The 20,707-nt window shown below is 49.2% G+C and overlaps 1 protein-coding gene and 1 long non-coding RNA gene across 2 annotated transcripts in view; one reads left to right on the forward strand and one right to left on the reverse strand.

The window, feature by feature from the left end:
- Positions 1-19,151, reverse strand: part of ZSWIM5 (zinc finger SWIM-type containing 5) — a 51,593-nt gene extending 32,442 nt beyond the window's left edge. The window contains exons 1-3 of the mRNA XM_032804560.2: positions 18,799-19,151; positions 6,448-6,596; positions 5,231-5,381 (exon numbers count right to left, since the gene is read on the reverse strand). Of these exons, the coding sequence (XP_032660451.1) occupies positions 5,231-5,381; positions 6,448-6,596; positions 18,799-19,102 (604 nt within the window). The 5' untranslated portion in view covers positions 19,103-19,151. The remainder of the gene's footprint in view (positions 1-5,230; positions 5,382-6,447; positions 6,597-18,798) is intronic.
- Positions 17,234-18,782, forward strand: LOC116838962 (uncharacterized). Its single transcript, XR_004377018.1, has 3 exons — positions 17,234-17,367; positions 17,469-17,607; positions 18,697-18,782. It is a non-coding gene; the product is annotated as an uncharacterized LOC116838962 (long non-coding RNA).
- Positions 19,152-20,707: the final 1,556 nt, after the last annotated feature.

The raw sequence follows: 20,707 nt of genomic DNA on the forward strand, positions 1-20,707 counted from the left end.
AAGATTCCAAAGAATATTCACTGGTTTTCTGATCAGACTGTCCCAGTGTTGGAAACTAAATCAACCGCTAAAGGGTGAAACGAAGAGATTTTAGACCTTTTTTAATGGAAAACTGCAATGCAGCCTTAACTATGAAGTCACTCCCGCGCGCGCTGGAACAGAGTCATGCAGTTACTAGCGCTGGTCTCTCCTCTATGCAAACAGCCAGGCATGCTTTAAAGGAAAAGGAATGTGGAACGGTGTATTTAACTGCGGCTGAAAACTAAATGCTCTGTACACTCCAAGTGGCTTAGGAGCATTTACGTTCAGCAACTAAGCACAGCAGCGTAACTGCCCAGACTGGGCCGTCGTTTAAGCACTGAAATGCCGGGAATTGAAAAGAAACAGAAAGGCATTAGCATTAATGACTGCGCTCTGCAAATGGCCCTGAAGCTGCACAACAGCTGATGGGCCCCAGCAAACACTGAAATCAAACAGGCAATGCGACTGCTCAGCAGCTTTACAAATCAGACCCCCAGGCTTTGAATCAAGTCTTTGTTGGGTCTCTGGTTCAGGCTGCATGACTTGTAGCCAGGGGATGTTGTGAAGGCCAAAGGTATAACTGGGTTCAAAAAAGAATGAGATACATTCATGGAGGATGGGTTCATCAATGCCTATTAGCCAAGATGATCAGGGCCCCACCCCCATGCATCTGACTGCCAGATGCTGGGACTGGACGACAGGATGGATCACTGGAACTCGTCCTGTTCTGTTCATTCCCTGGTGCTGGCCCCTGTCAGAGACAGGATGCTGGGCTAGATGGGTGTAATGCGAAGAGCTCCCCAAGGCCCCAGGTAAGAGGCTAGCACCACTGGTCTGACCCAGTGTGGACACGATTAACTTCTTATGAGTCTGCCTGAGTTTGGAGACTAAGCCAGTTACATCAGTGGAAAAACCCTTTCCATCAACGTAGGAAGCATCTACACTGCGGTGTGACACGCCCTGGGTCTTGGCTCCAACGAATCCGCAAAGCTGAGGGGCTGGGAGTACTTGCTGCTTTGCCGGGTAGTTTGTGGGACTTTTGGGGAATATTTTAACTCTGATTCCTCACCCCAAAACCTCCACTCGCCTAGAGTTCTCCACTTGCAGTGGTTTGAGGACCCTGCAGGTTGTGCGAAGCAGACGTGTCACTTGGTAGAGTGGGATGAATCTGACACAATGTTCTCTGGGAAATAGAAAAAGGTTTTACCTGCCCTTTGGTCAAATGACATCAGCTGACGAGACTGTTCCTGTAGCCTGGGTTTAGAGGGTTGGGTTTTAGTCTACGTATCCCTTTCTCCTACAGACACACTGACTTGCATTTAGTTGCACTGTCCGCTCTGCTGCTATATAACCCTCCAGCTGAACTTTTCAGGACAATAAGGAAATCTGCCCAGCATGATTCCACTGAGCCCCTAGACAATGATTTCAGCTGGGTGATGGGAGGATGGGGTTAGCAGAGCTTCCTCCAGCCCCAAATCTCTCTGGTCACTTTCCTGAAGAAGACACACACTGACGTTCTGCACCTGAGTTTGCAAAGAATCGAAGAACTTCTCTGATTTCCTACAACACCTGTCCCCTCCCGGACCTGGGGAAATGCCCTGTTGTAAACAAACGGGGGAGATGAATAAACCCGTCTCCAGGCAGATTAAGGTCAGGCTGCAGTTCAGCAGTTTTCTATTTCTCATGATGGGGATTTAATCTTAAATCTTAATGCACTGTTGCAAACCTTCCAAAGCAACACAGTTCTCAGACTAACCCCAGCCCGAATCTTTCCTTTGGCTCAGAGCCCACCACTTTAAATCATGCTCAGCTTGCAGGCTAGATAGAAGCAAATTATGCCTTTGAGGGTGTTTTAAACTACGAAATCCAGCCAAGCCCTTCACTTTTCACCCAGTATAAACCCACAATCTTTTAAGGATGGTCTTTTTCTAGTCGTAAACGAGGCTTATACAAATAATTATTCGTTATTAAGTGTGTCCAAACCCATTGTTTTTAAAGGGCCCGTTTTCTCTTTTATCCCACAAAGCCAGGTTATGGGTATTCCAGTTTATTTAATCAGACAGGCACAGGGCTGCTAACTTGTTACATCTTATGGCTTTGTGTTGAAGGTGTGTCATTCTCTACCACAGGTAGAGCTGCACTGGTGCTAACACAAGTGTAGACAGGGCCCAAGTGTTTTCATGACTGTCACACATATGGCAAACCCGACTCTTAATCTCACTAAATTGGGTCTCAATCACACCTTGCAGCAGTGGATTCCACAGATTAACTGCATTGCATAAAAACACATTTCCTTTTATCAGCTTACAATTTGTTATCTTTCAAATTTCCCTGTATATCCCCTGGCTCTTGTATGAGGAGAATGAGTGAAGAGCAGTGCCCGATTTACAAACCATCCGCTATCTGGTACACCTCCATCCCGTCTCCTCTCACTCCTCCCTTCACTAAGCCAGATGGAAGTCTCTCCACATCACTAATGATTTTCATCACCAATCTCTGAACACCCACTATTTCCATTGTCTCCTTTTGAAAGGTGACTTGGTCTGAAGACAGCATTCCAGGGAGGCTATACATGGATTTACAGACTACCATTGTCATATTTGCTGTATATAGTTTGATTCCAATGTTTCTTCTTCCTGTCTGGTTGTTTGCCTTTTTGACCGAGCTGTCCCCAAAGATCCCTGGATGTTTCTTTGCAATGTGCATTCCCCTGCATTTGCTGGCATTGTATTTCAGCTGCTATCGCACTGACCTAGCCTTGGCGAGTCTCTCTGATGTTCCTCAGATGCTGCTCTCGTTTTGGCTAGACTCATCCATTGTGTCACCTGCAAACGTGCTCATGGCACTGCTCACCTCCTTCCCAGACCACTAATAAGTATCACAGTGCCGGGCCCTGCATGCAACGCTGGGGGACCCCACCACTGGCCCTCTGCCATGCTGAAAATGGACTGTTTAGTTCTACTCTGTTTTCTGACTCTTCACTAGTCTACAAAGCTGCAGTCCGGTGGCTCGGACACTCGACTAGGACCAATTCCTGGCCAAGTGACCCAGCTGGGTGACTCTGGGCAAGATCCTTCCCCTCCCTGTGCATATGTCTACACTGTAAAAAAAAACCCTCTATTGATCCGGCTGGGGCTGCGGGGCTAAAAATAGCAGCATAGACATTCCCGCTCGGGCTGGAGCCCAGACTCCGAGACCCTCCCGCCTCGCTAGGGTTCAGAGCCCCAGTGGGGGATGTCTACCCTGCTAATTATAGCCCAGCAGCCCCTCGAGCCAACTCAGTTGACCCGGGATCTGAGACTCGGTGCCCCAGTTTTTCTGTGCTGGGCAGATGTACCCTCTGCCACCCCTCCCCCTCTCACCCTGAAAGGTCTCTTGCCTATTTAGCTTGATAGCTCCTGAGGGCGGGAACTTTGTGCTTGGGCAGCATCAGCCACACCAGGATCCTGATCTCAGTTGCAGCTTCACCACTAATCATGCAAGGAATCCCCCAGAGAACTTCACACCTCACCCTGTAAATGGTTATGTTTCCTCACGAGGCTCCCATGCTGGCCTGCAATAAAGACTCTTGAAAATCCTAATAGCTCCCAGTGAATTCTCTTTTCCCCCGTTTCGCTGACATGGTCAGAATTCTCAATCAAAGCAGCAGGGTTTTCCTTCCCGGGAATTAGGCTGTTTGTCCCCAGTACATCATATTCCGCTGGATGTCTTCTTCCAATCACTGCTTCAGGCCAGTTCATCTGGCACTGAAGGCCAGTTCCTGGGAAGGATTTCCCAGGATCATGGCAGCACCTCTTTGAAAAGGCAGGTGCCATGTTTGCTACCCTCGGTGATGCTTAAGGTGTCTGGGGTGAATCACAACCGTCTTCTTCCCAACTTCACCTCCAGCAGAACGTCGCCTCTGTAATTGACCAGCACTGTGGGGACGGGTCACTGGGGCACAAATATCTCATCAGCTGAGAAAGTAACTTGTACAGGTTCTAGACCGCAAGTTGGGGTTTTCCTTCACTTGTAACCAATTCCTTCCGCTGGCTTTTATTTGGCTCTGGAACTCAAGCTTTGTTAAACAAACTGCGATCTGGTTTTGTACGGACCTGTCTAAGTGCCTGGTGCTAAGGAGAGTGCTGAACTGAGGGGAAGCTGGTAAACTGGGGTGCTCTGTTTTCATGGCTCGGGGCACTCTGCAGTGTCCAGAAGACAAGGGACTGAGCACCTGAGTGTAACAAAGTCGGGTGTGTAAAGCTGCTCTGGGGAGCAGCGGGGGTGTGCGACACCTCTGGAGCAGCGCGCCTGCGTTGCCTGCAGCTTGGGGATAATCCCTCCCACCCCCACATACATAGACGAGGTTCCCTCCTGCTGTGAGCAGCTGGCAGCGAGTCACCCTGGTTAACCCTGAAAAGCATCACTCCCTCCCCCACACACTGGTGACCTGCCCTCACTGCCTGTCATGGGGAAAAGCTTTGCTCCCTTGGACAAAGCTGAAGACGCCACCTCTCTCCTTGCAGATTAGGGCTCACTAGTAACACTATTTCTGGCTCATGGCAACAAACGGTGCAGACCCCCCCAAAGCTCCTCTGACCTCAGCCACCACCCGAACCTTTGAACGGGTTTCTCTGCCGAAGGCTGAGCAGGGAGATCCAACAGGCAGACAGCTCGAGAGCGCGGAGCATGACGCCCTCGCCAGAGTTGCCAGCCCCAAACCAAAGTCTACTCAGAGATTTCTAGCCAGCCAGACAAAATTCCTTCCCTACCCCCATTGCTAAGCCACAAGCCAAGTTGTTCTCAAAGCAGCCTCTAGGACTTGCAGGACCCTCACGTCCCTCTGCAGACATTTTGCTGAGGAGCCTTCAACACAGTGACCTGCACCCTAACACCAGTTCCGTCTCCTGGGTAGAAAAGGGGTGGGCTGGTTGGTTTGGTTGGTTATTTCTAAAGCGGAGAAGCTAAATCAGGAGGAAAAAGAAATTAATTTCTGTCTGATTGATTGCTATGAAACTCCCCTTCCCCCTACTGCCTATGCACCTGTCTAGCCTTCCGCAGCCCATTAGGGCCCATGGGAAGGCTGGGTGGAGTCAGAAAGTGCTGGGTACTTACAGTCTTTCAGGTCGCTCTGCTACAACAAGCTCTTTCCCACCCTTCCCAGCACAACTGACCTGACAAACTGGCAGCCCCGACAGCCCTGCTGTTCTTTGCAAGATGGGAAACTTACCCAGCTCATCCCAGAGCTGCCTGCATTTGTCCGTCATGCCCGTTCCCTGTTGCCTCCAGAGGGAGAGCCGGGGATCTGCCATGAACTGCTCCGTTATTAACGTCAGCATCCTGGCTCCATTGGAATCTCTCATGCGCAGCATCTCACGGACCTGAAGCGGGGAGGGAGGAAGAGGTCGGGAGAAGTCCTTAGGTTAGACACAGGAGGGGTCAGCTGGAGAGAAGGTGGTTTTTAAAGACACGTTCAGGCTCTTCGGAGACATGCTCCATCTCAACAGGATCACATTAGCTGGTAGAACAGTAGGATGCTGTGTTACCTCTAGGCCAGTGGCTCTCAACCTTTCCAGACTCCGTCCCCCTTTCAGGAGCCTGATTTGTCTTGTGGACTCCAAGTTTCGCCAAACAACTTGCTTACAAAATCAGACATAAAAATACCAAAGTGTCACAGCCGCCCTGTTACTGAAAAACTGCTGCCTTCCTCATTTTACCATATAATTATACTATAAATCAATTAGAACAGAAATACTGTGCTTACATTTCAGTGTATCGTATATAGAGCAGTACAAACAAGTCAGTGTCTGTATGAAATTTTAGTTTGAACTGACCTTGCTAGTGCTTTTTATGTCGCCTGTTGTAAAACTAGGCAAGTATCTAGATGAGTTGATGTACCCCCTGGTAGACCTCTGAGTACCCCCAGGGGTCCATGAACCCCTGGTTGAGAACCACAGCTCTAGGCAACGCGTGGTCACCCATCCAGGCTACTAGACGGACAGTAACTTACCCAAGAGTCTTTTGACAGGGCTAACAAGCCTAGCCCTCAGAACCGTTTGAGGTGGCATGTCCATCCCAGGCTACAGAACTACTGTTTTATTGGGATCTGACTCATTAAAGATCTTAACAACGGGAGCAGAACTAACAGTGCGACTCGCCTTTGCAAGCACCATCCACAAGCATTCACTTGTATTGCTCCTGGATACTCAGCTTGGCAGCCCTCCCACAACCCACGCTGGCAGAGGACATGGGAGCAAGGAGGAAGCCACTTCCTGGAGCACTCTGGGCAGCCTAGTGGGGAGATCATGGCCTGGAACGGACATGCTGGATGGCAACATGCTATGTCAATAGAGGGCCGAGCTGTGCCTTTGAAAGCCCAGCCCCCCACACGATTCTCAGCAGAGCACAGGGTGAGGCGCACGTGGAAAAGAGTAACCAACGGCTCACCTTGGCGAACATGGAGTTGAGCTGCTTCCCAGAGCCGTAGTACCCTCCCTGAGACAGGAACAGTTTCACTTGTTCTCTCACTTGCTCCTCGTCCAAATGCCAGCAGTTTTCGTCGTCGATGCTGGCGCCAGCGGTGGGGTCTGGCGCACCTGTGGAAAGGGAGGTGATCACTTTTATTGCTGCAGGCACCAGACCCGGGCGCTCTCCCCTTGCACGCTTCCCCAGTGGAAGAGGCTCAAAGACTTGCAAGAGATGCTGCCTGCCGGCGTGAGGCCTAAAACGTGGCACTCGTTAACAGAGAGAGAGAAACAAGCATCAAGCCCTCTACAGGCCCTACCACCACCAAGAACTTTTCATGATTCATTTTGTAATGGTCAGCGAATGCTTGTGTTTCTCCTTTTCTGTCACCAACCTAGGCCGGGGGATGCAAACAGGTCACTGACTAGGAGTGGAAGGGGAACTCTCCGGTGAAGCGAGTGAAAGGGGAGAACAGACCCTAGGGGAAAAGTCAAAGGATTGGGGAATGTTCGGGGTCAGGCATCGAAGGGCTCAGTTCACACTCCAACGAGCTGATCCTGCAATTATACCCCGGTGAGCCCTGTGCCAGGAGGCGTTCTGGTGTCTGTGTGGATCCACTGGCAGGATCAGGGCCCAAGATGACAAACCAAAGTGGTGGTGGAGAGGGATAAAATGCACCCAACTCCCCCCACAATCCTCTGCCAAGCAAGGTTAGAGATAAGGAATGAGTCTGGTTTCTTTTAACTACAAAGAGGATAGGGCCAATGTCACTACAGCAGACGGTTGAGGTTTTCCTCTGGCTCTTCCTAGTGTTTGGAGATTTCTGTTTGCCCCCATTGTTGCGAACCTTCCTCAGACAAGCAGTCCTCATTCCCCCTAGTGGCCCCATCGACTTCAGCAGATCTGCTTGTGTGAGCAAGGTTTGCAGGGGCCGAGCCATATTTTCTAACAGCTGAATCAGGATATTTCAAAGGGAAAAATTGTAGCTTCTTAGAGAAAGAAAGAGGAGGATCTGGTTTTCCTTTCACACCTCTCTCATTCTCCTTTTTGTATTTCAAATTCTTCTATCTGTTTTGCTACATTCATACTCACCATGAATGACCGTCCCTTGCTTTGCAGGCTCACACTAACTAGGTTACAGTTCCAGAGCTGGTGGAGGACGGCAGCTGGCGGCACAGATGATATGCCCAGCCTGGTTTGCTGTTTGCATGGAAGACACCCAAATACGGCAGCTTCCAAGACATTCCTTGCAAAGTCAAAAGGAGCTAAGCTTGGAGATGAAAGACCCAGTTGACAGGATTTTTTTCCTCAGAAGCCACTAGATAAAACACAGTTTGTGTCCGTCGAGCACAAAGCAATATTTATTCCCAAGTATTCAGCTGTGCAGCCCTCCTGTTAAATTAAAAAACATTTTGCATCTCGGAGCCGCTGTCGACTTGCGCTGACCACAAATATATAGTATTTTAAAACCTTTCACATTCTTCAAAGGCAGCTTTGTGAGCAGCCGAACAATGCCGCTGCTTTGTGAAAATTATCAGCATCTCTGCATCTGGATGCTTGACATTAGATAACAAAACACTCCGACTCCCCATGCGAGACTGTTCTGGTTCTATACAGCAAAAGGGCTCAACAGAAACTCCTCAGTGAAAAATGGTGACAATGAAAAATGCGAGAGCCTGGAGCATGCTCCGCTGAACTTTAACCTACTTCTCTCCTGCCTATTTTCACTCCTGAATGAGTAAGGGGGTCAAGCGCTGGAACAGCAGGACACCGCACAGCCAGCAGAGGGAAAGCAGTGGCTAAAATGTTTCCAATTAAAGCTGTATGACGTATTCTCTGCTCTGCAGGAATGTGACCAGGAAAGCACATCTCTGCTGTCCCGACCGGCTGGCTGGGGAAGGCAGCTCTGATCTTCCTGATTGTAGCTGGGCCACGGAGAGTTTCCAGCAGGTTCTCCACCTCTAGGAACTAGACTGGCACACCAGCCAGTCAGCTCCCGCGCCGGGCAATGGGCCCAATCCCGAGAGCACTTGACTCCCAGAAGGGCCCTCTTTGAAAACGACAAGAGACAGTCGATGTTGCTACGTCAACGGATGGAAAACAACCCCTCTAAAGTCCAATTCTAATACTTCTGGTGGAGCCAGGTAACTGTTTCCGACGAGAGGGCAACAAACCCAAGACACTTTGCCACCTGTTGGGTGAGACTGAACACATCTGACCCGATAAGATACAATTACATGTCTTTTCTACACCTCTTTTAAAAGCCTCCTTTAATCCTTGCTAGCAATCAACGCGTGCGAGACTTCCCAGCCAAGCCCTAGGCAAACACTGCACTCTACCCAAGGAAGATACTGACTCTAAATTATGCTGCTGAGGAAATAGCAATCGACGGGACAATATCATTGGGGCAGAATTTAAAACAGTAGGAAGGAAATGAACAGACACTGGCTAAGTCCAAAGGAAGCCGTGCGGCGCTCCTGACGTTAAACTAGAGACAACAGGCTGATCCTGATTCCATCGACACCAACGGCCAAACCCTACGACTTCGGCTGAAGGAACGGGCCCAAGGGACTGAGACCCCTTTGGATCAACACCGGGCTGGAGTTTAAACATCTTTCATCTGTACTCCTGGTTAGCTCCTCTCCCTCGCCCACTAATGAAGGAGAGCGAGTGGTGTGACTACCCAGAGCCAGGGACCTCTGACCTGACCTATCTCAGGCACTTATCTGGACGCCATCACCACACTCCCTGAGCCCCTCCCGCCTGCAACGTATTTATCCAAACACCACCCCTGGACAGAGGTAGAGAAGTGCTGCTATCCCATTTCACAGAGACACCGAGAGATCAAGGGCTTGCTCAATGTCATACACGGAGTCTGAGGCAGAGCACGGACCTGAACCTGGGTCTCCCATGTCTAACCACTGGGCCAGACCTTCCTCTCATGACCTGGTTTGTAACGTTCTGAGCACCCATTGCTCTCAATGGATCCGTCTACACGGGGATGAAAAACCCACAGCAGGCCTTGGGCAGCTGGCTTGGGCTCACAGGGCTCAGGATGAGGGGCTGAAAAATTGCTGTTTAGATGTTTGGGCTCAGGCTGGAGCCCAGGCTCTAGGACCCTGCAAAAGTGGAGAGTCCCACCCTGAATATCTACATGGCCATTTTTAGCCCCACGAGCCCAAGTCAGCTGACGTGTAGACAGACCCAGTGTCTCCTAACATAAGAACATGGGGGCGGTCAATGAAATTGAAAGGTGACAGATTTAAAAGTGATAAAAGGAAATACTTTGTCATATGATGTGCAATTAGACTGTGGAACTCATTGCCACAGGAAGTCAACAAGGCCAAGTATTTAGCAAGATCAAAGAAAGGCTGGATGTTCACATGGATAACAGGAATACCCAGAGTTGTAATTGATATTGATAACCAAAAAAAGGGTTGAAGGATATAAAAACTTTCATACTTCAGAACTTAAACCAAGGGATTAAGAAGAGAGCTACATAGGGGGCAGAGTACCCACATCAGCCTACTGTGGGGTTCCTAGCCCTTCCTCCGAAGCATCTGGCACTGGCTACTGTTGGAGACAATATCCTGGGTAGATGGAGTTTGGGTCCGATCTAGTCTGACAATTCCCATGTTCCTAGGGAAACAGTTAAGACTAACAGATCAGACATTGGATTGGGACTCGGGAGACCTGGGTTCCATTTCTGGCTCTGCCACTGGCTTGCTGGCTGACCTTGGGCAAGTCACTTCCCTTCCATGACTCAGTTTCCCTACCTGCAAAAGGGGGGTGATACTGACCTCCTTTGTAAATGTAAATAACAATACATAACTCTGAGATGGCTCTTTACATCCAAAGGTTGTATACATGAGCTAGGTATGGTGATGAGTGGTAAGTGACATCGCTGGGAACTGCGCACACTCAGCGCCTCTGAAAAATGAGGCCACCGGGTTTAAAGTTTAAACTCAAGAGTAATGAACAAGAGGATTGTTTAAAAATATGCAAAACTGGAATGATCCAGGGGTCCTGAGTAGCATGGCCATTATTTCCATCCGGCAATCAGTTATAATGGTCACTGCTCTAAACAAAAACATGATGGCAAGAAAGAAACAGTGTCTGAGTGGATTTTGTATGTAACATTGTCCCCCTCCACCATAACAAGTCACCCGGTTTTCACATCCAATTTTTAGATTTCAGTTGAACGGTAACATACTTCTTGCACTTCAAAATAAATATCTAGTTATTACTTGTGAATTTATTTTGCATTAATATAAAAGATTCATAGAGGATGTTTGTAATATCAGACTCCTACACAGACAACCAGGAAGAGCAGATAACGTATTACCAATTACACCGGGGAAACAGACAAACATGTAAGAGTAAATAATGGGATTTGTGAGATGTTTAAATATTAATGATAGGAACACTCAATTGTATATTGCCAATTTGAACACTGCGGTAACCTAGCCAGTAGAATGTGGTGATGTAAGTAAAACTGAAGGGTGGTTCTGTGTCCGGCCTCCAAATTAGCAGGGAACAGCATGGAAAGCAGGTCTCAAGTCTGCTTAAAATGCTGCTTAACATGCCTGGTCTAAAAACCCTGTTTTCAGATATGCTTGACAGATTTCCAACATTTAAAGAACCACCTCCACACATCTCACCTGGAACGGCTGCAAAATCACCACACAGACTTCAGAAGTACAGTTACACATGAAATTGGTCCAACTAGTGCCAGCCGAACAGTCACATCCATTATTCCAGCCCCAATGCTTAAGAATTTCCCATCCACATACAGAGGTCTCCTTATGGGAAAAAAAGCTAGACCAGAGAATCAAAGCTATCAACCTGGGGTTAAAGAGAAGATAAAACAAATGGCTAAGAAATCAGTTGCTAGATCTGCAGAAAACCCAATTCTGTCTCGGAACGTAATGGCCACATTTCCCCGGCATCTGGCTGTGGAGTGCAGTTGGAACCTAGCTCTGTTCACATGATTACAAGGAAGAGAGTCATTCACATGGCAGGTGACGGAAGAAAAGCAGACCACCAATGAATATTCAGATATTTCCTGGCTAGCCTCCAAAGGCCACAGGGCCCTTGTGTGGATACTCCAAGTGCTTGAGCATGGCCAAGTTCTCCGATGGGTGCTTCCTAATGTGATTCTTCTGGCGTTCCTCTGAGGAAGTCCTTCACTCAAGAGGGTCAGAGGTGTGAAAGAAAGGCCGACAAACCCTGCCTATCTCCACAGATATGTACCTGCCCAGGAAGCACATTCACTAACCAAATGCAGAAGCGGTCACGAAAAGAGATGTGAGAAAGGAGTTGCCTGGGCCAGGAGAGGGACAGGCAGGGGAGGAATAAAGGGGATAAAGCAGAAAGCCTGGCCTCACGGCGGTTCAAACAGTAGATCTATGTATGGATCAGAAATCGTGCTGTCCTGGGGCTCACTGGTGTTGCGTCTGGGACATCTGATGATCCACTCTGTTTCCACGCTGGTTTCCTCTCCCAACCCCCTGCTTTCAAAAGTATTTGTCTAGGGATTTAAACATCCCTCATCACTGTGGTATCTCAAAGCCACATGCTGCAGCCTCTGTTGCTCCAGCTGCCTGGACAGAGTATTCTGCAGAACGCACAGGACTGCAGCAGACCTCAGCCCCTCCCCACCCTCCTTCCTTCTCTTTGCAAAAAAAGTCACAAGCTTGCAACTACACAGTTACAGCCCACAACAAGGAGACTGAACGAGACTGGCATCCGGTTGTACCTCTGTGTGAGAGAGAGATGCCCTTGGCCACACTAGTACTTGGGATGGGAGAGATTTAATAGGCAAGCGCTTTAAAAAAAGGGGGTGGGGGGTGACAAATAAAAAAATCTGAGTAAAAAGAGAAGGAAAAGATTTTTTTTTTTTTTTTTTAAATCTGGAAATGGAGCAAATCCCCTATGAACAAAGACTAGGAAGGCAGCACCTTCTCCAGCCACGAGGAGCCAAATAGAACCACAAGGCTGTTGCTGGTGGATGTGCACTGAAGCACAGTCTGAGCCACAGCTCCTACCTAGGGCGCTGAGGGCTTCCGCTTCGGGGCTTCCTGCCAACCTCCCGTGGACTGATTGGAAGTTTTGAGCAAGGTCAGCAGTGTCTTGAGGCACTTGCCCTGGGACCTGACAGCTTGGGAAGAACCTGAAGCAGATCTCAAGCCAGCTTAGTCATGACCTGCCCCAAAGCCCAGGAGGAATGTCTTATGATTGCACATGGGGCCTTACGGAAAGCCCGCTGGGCTGCTTCTCTGACGTTTGGAGAGAAAACAGAGGTGAATGGAAGCCACCCAGACAAAAGCTCAAGGGGAAAAACAGGCACAAGGAAAGCAAATGACCTATAACAAGAGATAAAAATAGCAGAGAAGTGGAGGGTCATGTCTTTTCATGGGTCTCTCAAACCGCCTCTTCCTTTTTTTTTAAACTAAACGAGATCAGATGAGGTTTTCTAAGGAAGCCTCAGGATTTAGACAAGCGACCCAGCATATAAATCAAATACAGTAACTGAAACTGAGTCAGGTCAGAGCAGTAGTCCTGGAAGCTCCCCTCCTACCAGCAATGGCAGAAGAATTGATGGTGCAGCTGCTCGAGCTGTGTTAGCCGGAACCATGTTTAAACAGGACGGGAAACCACACATCTCACACACGCAGTTACATGCCACCGTGCGCAACATCTCCAGCACCCTGCGTCCGACTCCACTCCCATGGCTCCCAATTCTGAGCAATATCGCTCCTCCCCATATCATCCGAGAGGTCGCCACTGGCAAGTTACTGGAGAACGTGTGCACCAGCCCAAGCCTGCTGCTACACAATGATCTTTTAAATCACCAGCCACACGTTTGCCATCATGTCACCCATTATGGTCTTATCCGCCACACCAGGATGTTAGGGCGGAAACACTCTGACGAGAGGAATGGATCTGTTATAATCCCCAACCAGTCCCTCGTCGCCGGCCTCACTATCTTCCAGCCTGGTTCTGACCAGCCCCATCGCCAGTGGTCCCTGTGGAACAGGTTCCGGACCGGGCAAGGTCTCTGTGCAGCCAACCAGTAGCGCTGGGACGTTCGTGACAGCTCTTTGTGCAGCTGCAGTGCCACACGGATGACGTGGCATGTTGTCGAGGAATGCCTGCTGCCTAGGTTCCGCGGTGGCCTCAAAGAACTGCATCACGCCACTGCAGATCCCATCGCTTGGCTAGACAACTAGGCACACGCTAAATAAATCAACAGCAGGAAGAGGGAGGGTTTCACCGCCACACGGGCTGACCAAGAGCTGAACTGACAGACACCTCAAGGGACAGATACATGTAAATGCAATGCTCCAGGGAGAGGTGTGCCCCATATCACCCCCCTCCTAGTGCCTGGCTCTGCAGGAGTGATGTTGCCAGCGAGACTAACACCATGTGAGGCTTGAAACATTCGCCCTCCGCCTTCTAGCCCAAAGCCCTGGGACAGAGGCTTGAAGGTCAGGATGAGAAGCTTCAACTTCATGCAGAACGCAATGGAAAGGCTCTGAGAAGGGCTGATGTGGTCAGAGCTGCGAGAGGGGAAGCTGGAATGGGAAAGTTCTGTTTAAGCCATCCAGCTCCTCCTCTTCCGCAGCAGTAACCTAATTTTTCCCCCCTAACGAGGGGGATCCAAACCCCAACCTTCTGGCAGGGCTTGAAGAACCGGTTTAAATCCACTGAGGTGCTTATAAATCCGTAGATTCCAAGACTAGATGGGACCATCTAGTCTGACCCCCTGTAGAACACAGGCCACAATAATTCCTAGAGCAGAGCTTCTAGAAAAGCATCCAGTCTTGATTGAAAAATCATCCAACGGTTAATTACTCTCCTCATTAAAAACCAATACCCTATTTCCAGTCTGAATTGGGTCGGTATTAGAGCTTTCCCGGCTAGGCTGAGGACCCTGTTATGAAATATCTGTTTGCCATGTAAGTACTCAGAGACTGTGATCAAGTCACCCCTTAACCTTCTCTCTGTGAAGCTCTTTGCGGCTATCGCTAGAAGGCAGGTTTTCTAATCCTTTCACCATTCTCGAGGCTCTTCTCTGACCCCTCTCCATTTACCAATATACTTTATGAACTGTGGGCACCAGAGCCAGACACAGGATTCCAGCAGCGGTAGCACCAGTGCCATGGGGACAGGTAAAATAACCTCTCCATTCCTACTCAAGATTCCCCCGTTGATGCATCCCAGGCTCCCAATAGCTCTTTTGGTCACAGCGTGACACTGGGTGCCCATGTTCAGCGGATGAGCCACGATGACCCTCAAATCTTTTTCAGAGCTAGCTTCCAAACGTGAACCAAAGAAACTCATGCAGAGTTGCCTTCCTGAGTTTGCAGACTGACTGGCAGCCAGCGCTTCTGCTGCTGCTCAGACCTTCGTCATGCTGCCGCAGTGAAAACTCACCAGCGTTGCCAGTGTTCCACTGTCGCTATTCAGAGCCCTCTGGGCTCCATCTCCTACTACTGCGTCCCTGAGCCCGTTTACGTTGAGAATGAATCCTGGCGCTTCACAGCCTTCTCCCGCAATAGCCTTTCACTTAGAACACACTTCCCCAGCCCAGTTCAAAGATTCTCCTAATCTTTCCCTCCAGTTACCTCCTCAAAGACACACTTCTCTCGTGTGGCATCAGCTAATCCCCTCATTTGAGGAACCGCTGCTAGAGAACCCCTCCCACCCCTCACCCCCCCAAAACGGCTCTCCCTCCTGCATCTGCACCATGCGCTAACTCTGTCGTCATAGACTGCCTTGGGGCAGAACCATGATCTCATGTTCTGTACTGCACCAACCAAAATCATCGTCCCCTCTGTGAAGAGCACAAATTCGAGTTCCGGGAGCTCTCAGGAGCTGGGAATCGATCCAGGTCAGGCAGCTAGCCGAGTGATAAGAAATCCTCCCAACACAGAGAGCAGTGGGTATGAGGGCTGAAGGGGAGAGGAAGACTTCCAGTAGCTTTAGTTTGTACTGCAGCAGAAACAGCCACAACCAGCTTGGTCTGCCTCTTTAGCAGCTCCCCCTTGCTGCCGCCAGCTGCCTGAGGGCCATTACCACCCGAGGCGGACTGCCGAGGAAAAAGGACAAGAAACAGAGTTTGATCTGCAGCGTTAATGACAGCAAGCCCACCATTTTGTGCCATCTCCGGGGGTCACATTAACCTTTACTGCAAGCCCATGAAACTCCCCCTGTGGGAAAATGCTCATAATGAAAGTCTGTGTGGTCACCTTATTAAAACTGCCAGAGAAGACTCAGAACACAGACGGGTTAAGAGGGTGAGACACTTTCATTATGAGTCTTTGCAAGGTTCCATTTGAGCCCATGCCTGACGGTCACTGACAGGAATCATGAGGGGCACTTTCAGCAGCCCCGTTCGATCGATGCCATAGTTTGTCACTGTTCAGCTACATCCCTGGAACGCGGGAGATCCCCTATGTCCCGCTAGGGAGGGGATTTGAGCCCAATGTGGAAATTAACCGCTTTGGCTCCCCAACAGTAACAGGAACGCGCCCTAATACTAAGACACCCAAATGGGCTGCCGGACACAGCTGGCTACACACGATGCTCCATGCTGACTGCTCCGAATGCACTGAGGAACTCTGGGAGGAATGTGATCATCATCATCCCAATTTTATTTCACTGAGGTTACGTGACGGGCCTATGCTCACCCAGCAAATCAGAACACACCCAATTCTCAGCTGCTTGCACTAATCACTAGACAATGCTGCCCCCGCATGACTCACCACGCTGAAGGGTTGACAGCTCAGAATGAGGCTGGTTAGTAAGTGTGAATCACAGGGGCTGGACACCCGGGGCAGGCTGATCGATACATGCACCTCTACAAAAAGCAGCCTCTTCTGTGAGCAGAGCCAGGCAGGGAATATTTAACATTGATCTGACCTGTGAACGCGCTCTCTTCACAGAAAGGTGGGATTTCAGGGCAGACAGCTCCTTCTCCAAGACAAAGTAACCTCAGGCTGATTCAGGCTGTAGAGGCCAACATGCTGAAAGCCTCCCTTTTCAATACCATGAAGGAGACTAAATCTTGGCCCCCGGAGGGTTTCAGTCAGACAAGACCAGAAACAATGGGGGTGGGGGGGGGGGGTGGAGGAGATTAGGGAATATGTCTTAAAAGTACCATTTCAAGTATAGCCATATGATAGAACTTTCAGGGGAACTGAATCAACTTCCCAAAGAGGTGGGTGAATTAAAAAAAAAAATCTACAAAATTTTAAATCACCCAGCTTCAAGAATACAGAAAGCCTGTCCTAGGCTGGCATGTGTTTGGAAAGGAAGGGCAGGGCAACGGAAAAATAGACTAGGCCTCCTTCAGATTGCTTCTAGCTTCAGCCATTGGAGAACTCTGGTGTACTCGCAATCTGGTACCCACAACCCCTTCAAAGGGAGGCTGCAGAACTTCCTGGGTTCCTTGCCTTAGGCCTTGCTGTTCAAGATGCCCGTTCCATATAACTGCTGTGCGTATTGGTGGCATCCACAGTGCATTGCATACTAATAAAAGTTTGCAATACTGATCTGGCTCCCAAGCTAAAACCTGGACAACAGGTGCCTTAGAACACTAACATTTTCTACTGAGCCCCTTAGACTCCAAGACATCTGAGGGAACTGATGATTTATCTTAAATTCTTTGAATCTTGTTCTGAATCCTGGTGCAGTGGGAGAGATTGACTGATTTAGGGTTTGTCAAAGCATTATGGATCTCTCTCTCTCTACTCCAGGAAGCGTGTCTGTGTCATCTCCACGGATGAAGGCATGTGGTATTTAAGTTTTGGCATCAGAGCTATCTCATTCATGAATCTTTGGATAGCTAATCACACCCCTACACTTAGTAAACATGTGTTGCTTTGTCAGATCAAGGTAATTTGTTAGTATAGAGAGAGGATTTTTTAAAAGAATATCTCACACTCCAAACTTTAAAATAGAGACACTAACTAAAAACATGTCTGTATTTTTATAAGGCTTGGAATCAACACGATTTTGGCTGCTATCTGCTGACTACAGCAACAAATGAATTCCCCTTGTACAGGTCTTTGGACTCTTCCTGCTCTGGAGAAAGAAGTGCTACGCAATGGCTCTCACTCCAACTACACCCCAATGGTGAGGTTCAGAGCGAGAAGAGAGCTGCCACCATTTTTTGCTTAAACACTAATTTTGCTCTACACAGGGATTCAGACCAGTTTTGATCCTACTTACCCTTCTACTGGGCTTTCCCTCTTCACAGCACTTTACACACGTTCATCCCTACAATACCCTTACGCAGCAGAGAAGTATTATCAACTCCTCTTTACAGCTGGAGGAATAGACACAGTGACTCCTGGTCTGATTGTCAGAGGTGCGGAGCATCCTGAGACCCCACGGAAGTCAAAGGGAGCTGAAGATGCTCTGCATCTCTGAAAAACCTGGTTGTATGTGTCTGGCTCAAGGCCATGTCAGAAGCCGGATTAGAACGAAGGAGATCTTGGCACTAAACCTTGCGCTCAGATCGCTGGACCAAAAGCATCATACTAATACTCACCTATACACTACCTTCCAGAGGAGGATCTCGCAGCACATTATAAACGTGAACTGAGCCTCAGAACTCCCCCACCCCGCTGAAGTAGGGCAGGATTGCTATGCTCATTTTATACTAGGCAAATAGATGCACGGAGAGATTAACGCCTCATCAACACTTGGCTACCACAGGGTTAGCCCCACAGGAGATGGCAATGTTTGAAGCATCTTCTAATGCAGCTCTGGGCTGGCACAGCTCCCATGGTGCTGCACCGGGGCTCCGCACACAGTTAACGCTGGTGGAGCGGAGCCGGGGACGGGAATGGGAAGAGTGAGCATTTGCCAAGATTTCCCAGGGTTAGATGAGTTGGCCAGAGCAGAGCCAGGAGCCAGAGCCGTCCTCCTGACTCTCTGTCCTGTGCTTTAACCCACCAAGGACTCCTTAGAGGAGACAACCACATGCAGCTCTCCCTCGACTCCTGCCTTTGACTCTCCCCTCCCCCTCTATTCTGTGCTATTTATCGCACATCATCTGTGACCCTTGGTTGTATCTGTCTGTGTGATCCAATGGCCAGCGAATAAACATGCAGCCAACAACACAGATCAAAGCAGATACAAACGTCGAATGCCGATGTGATACTAACGCAGGCGCTGGCTGTCAATTTAATTTGCTCCTTTTCATCTCTCTCTGGGTAGAAGCAGACAGGCAAGGCCGCGTCCACTACTGTGCAATCTCTATTGCCAGCCCCCGCACCTAAAGATATTACTGCAAGTCATCAAACAAGCCGTAAGAATTACCATGCGTTTGGTTGATCTCGGAGTTGGAGGACAGGATGTCATCAGCCAGTTTCTGGGCAGTTGGCAGTACCTCGGTGTGGTGTTCTGTGATTAAATACTGAACAAACTTTTGTAGCTGGTCCCTGTTCATCTGGAAAAGGGTCTCTGAGATGGGAAGACGGAGTTTGACCTGCTCTGGCTTGCGGATCCTGTACAGCGAGAGCGCCACCACATGTGCGCAGTAAAAAATGTCCTTATTCCCGCAGCCGCACGTCACGGAAGTGATCTTGCAGCGGTCGAAGCTGATGGCGACTTTGTAGGTCATCTCTGGTTCTGTCGCCGTTGCCGGCTCTGTTACTGTCCCGCTCAGGTGGAATCCTGGGAGAGAGGGGGCGGAAAAAAATCAAGAAAGGCAATTTTAGCTTTGCAAACGGCCACCAACACAATCCCACTCTGGAACGCTGATGGTGTGAATATCTGCAAGCATCTGCGCATTCCAAAAAACAGCACCCAAAATGTAACTCTTTGGTGAGGACTGAGTCCACGGACTGTGTAATTATTTGTATTACTGTAGCTCCGAGGAGCCACAGTCATGGACCAGATCCCACTCTGCAAGCTGCTGTGCAAACAGAACAGACAGACAGTTCCTGCCCCAAGGAGCTTATAATCTAAATACAAGGCAAGGCAGGACAGACGGATACACGCAGATGGAGGGAACAAATGGGACTATACTGGTCAGCATGACCTCAGCAGCTTAACTGTGGTTAGGTTTTGGCAGGAGCCAGCGTGAAAGAGTTTTGAGGCGGCATTTGAAGGTGGATACTGAGATGGCTTTGTGGGTTTCTGGGGAGCGCCTGCCAAGCACGTGGCCCATCCTAGGAGAAACTACAAAGGTGTCTGAGAACTGAATGAGTTGGCAGCGGGCTGATCAGAGGGGAGCAGGGATAGCTCGATAGGTAGGATGCTGTCTCGTCCTGCCTCATTCCAGGACAATGACATGCTAATCAGTTACACTTTGGGTCCAAGAAACTGCCAGCTCTGCAGAACTCCGCCCCTGCACACCACTCCGTAATCCCCAGGTCCTGTCTCCGTGGCGTTCAGCTTAAATCATCCAAACAAAATATACAGCCGCTGCTTCAGAACGAATCTCCCTCAGTATGTGCCTGTTGCTATTGTCCCTTCCGGCTGGGGAGGACCTGTAACATACACTTCCCATTGGAAAGCTACAAACAGAGCTCTGCTTGAACAGATGCCAATCGGGTGGCTATACTCTGACACACACAAACACCCCTTCAGCCGATTTATTTAACAGCCAAGTCTAAAGAAAAAAGTAGAGCTATTCTGTGCAGTATCCATTCTTCCAAGCATCATCTCTGAATTCCCTCAAGGACACAGGGCCCAATCTTGCCAGCACTTACTCACACAAGAAAGCCCTGCGTGCCTGGTGTTGTCTTATTTAGGTGATCGGAACACACACGTTGAGATTAAGAGGAACCAGCCGATACGTTCTGTTTCCCCGACGAGGATGTATTTTAACACCATGCAGGTTCCTGTTCAGTCTCTCTCAACCAGCCAGGTTGCTTTCAGATATCACAGGAAAAACACGCTTTTCTAAAGGGCTGGAACAAACAATGCAGGGGACTGACCCTCCATCAAAAGCTTCCAGCTCGGCAGCATTGTCTGCTTCTCCGTGAACTTTAAACCCACGTTTGCTTGTTCAATGAATTACATCCCTCTCGGAGCTGGGGAACTGAGCTTCAATGGAATTTCTGTTCCACGGCTACATAGTGTTCTGCCTGTCAAGCACACTGCGTCAAACCCTTCATATCCACAGACACAGGCAGGGTTTAACTTTACTGAGCTGCACTGCCTAACCAAAATGCTCGTTTGTTAACTAGAGGAAACACACACATCTCCCAGGTCAACTGGG

The sequence above is a fragment of the Chelonoidis abingdonii genome, chromosome 7 (genome assembly GCF_003597395.2).
Source record: "Chelonoidis abingdonii isolate Lonesome George chromosome 7, CheloAbing_2.0, whole genome shotgun sequence".
Taxonomy (NCBI): Eukaryota; Metazoa; Chordata; order Testudines; family Testudinidae; genus Chelonoidis; species Chelonoidis abingdonii.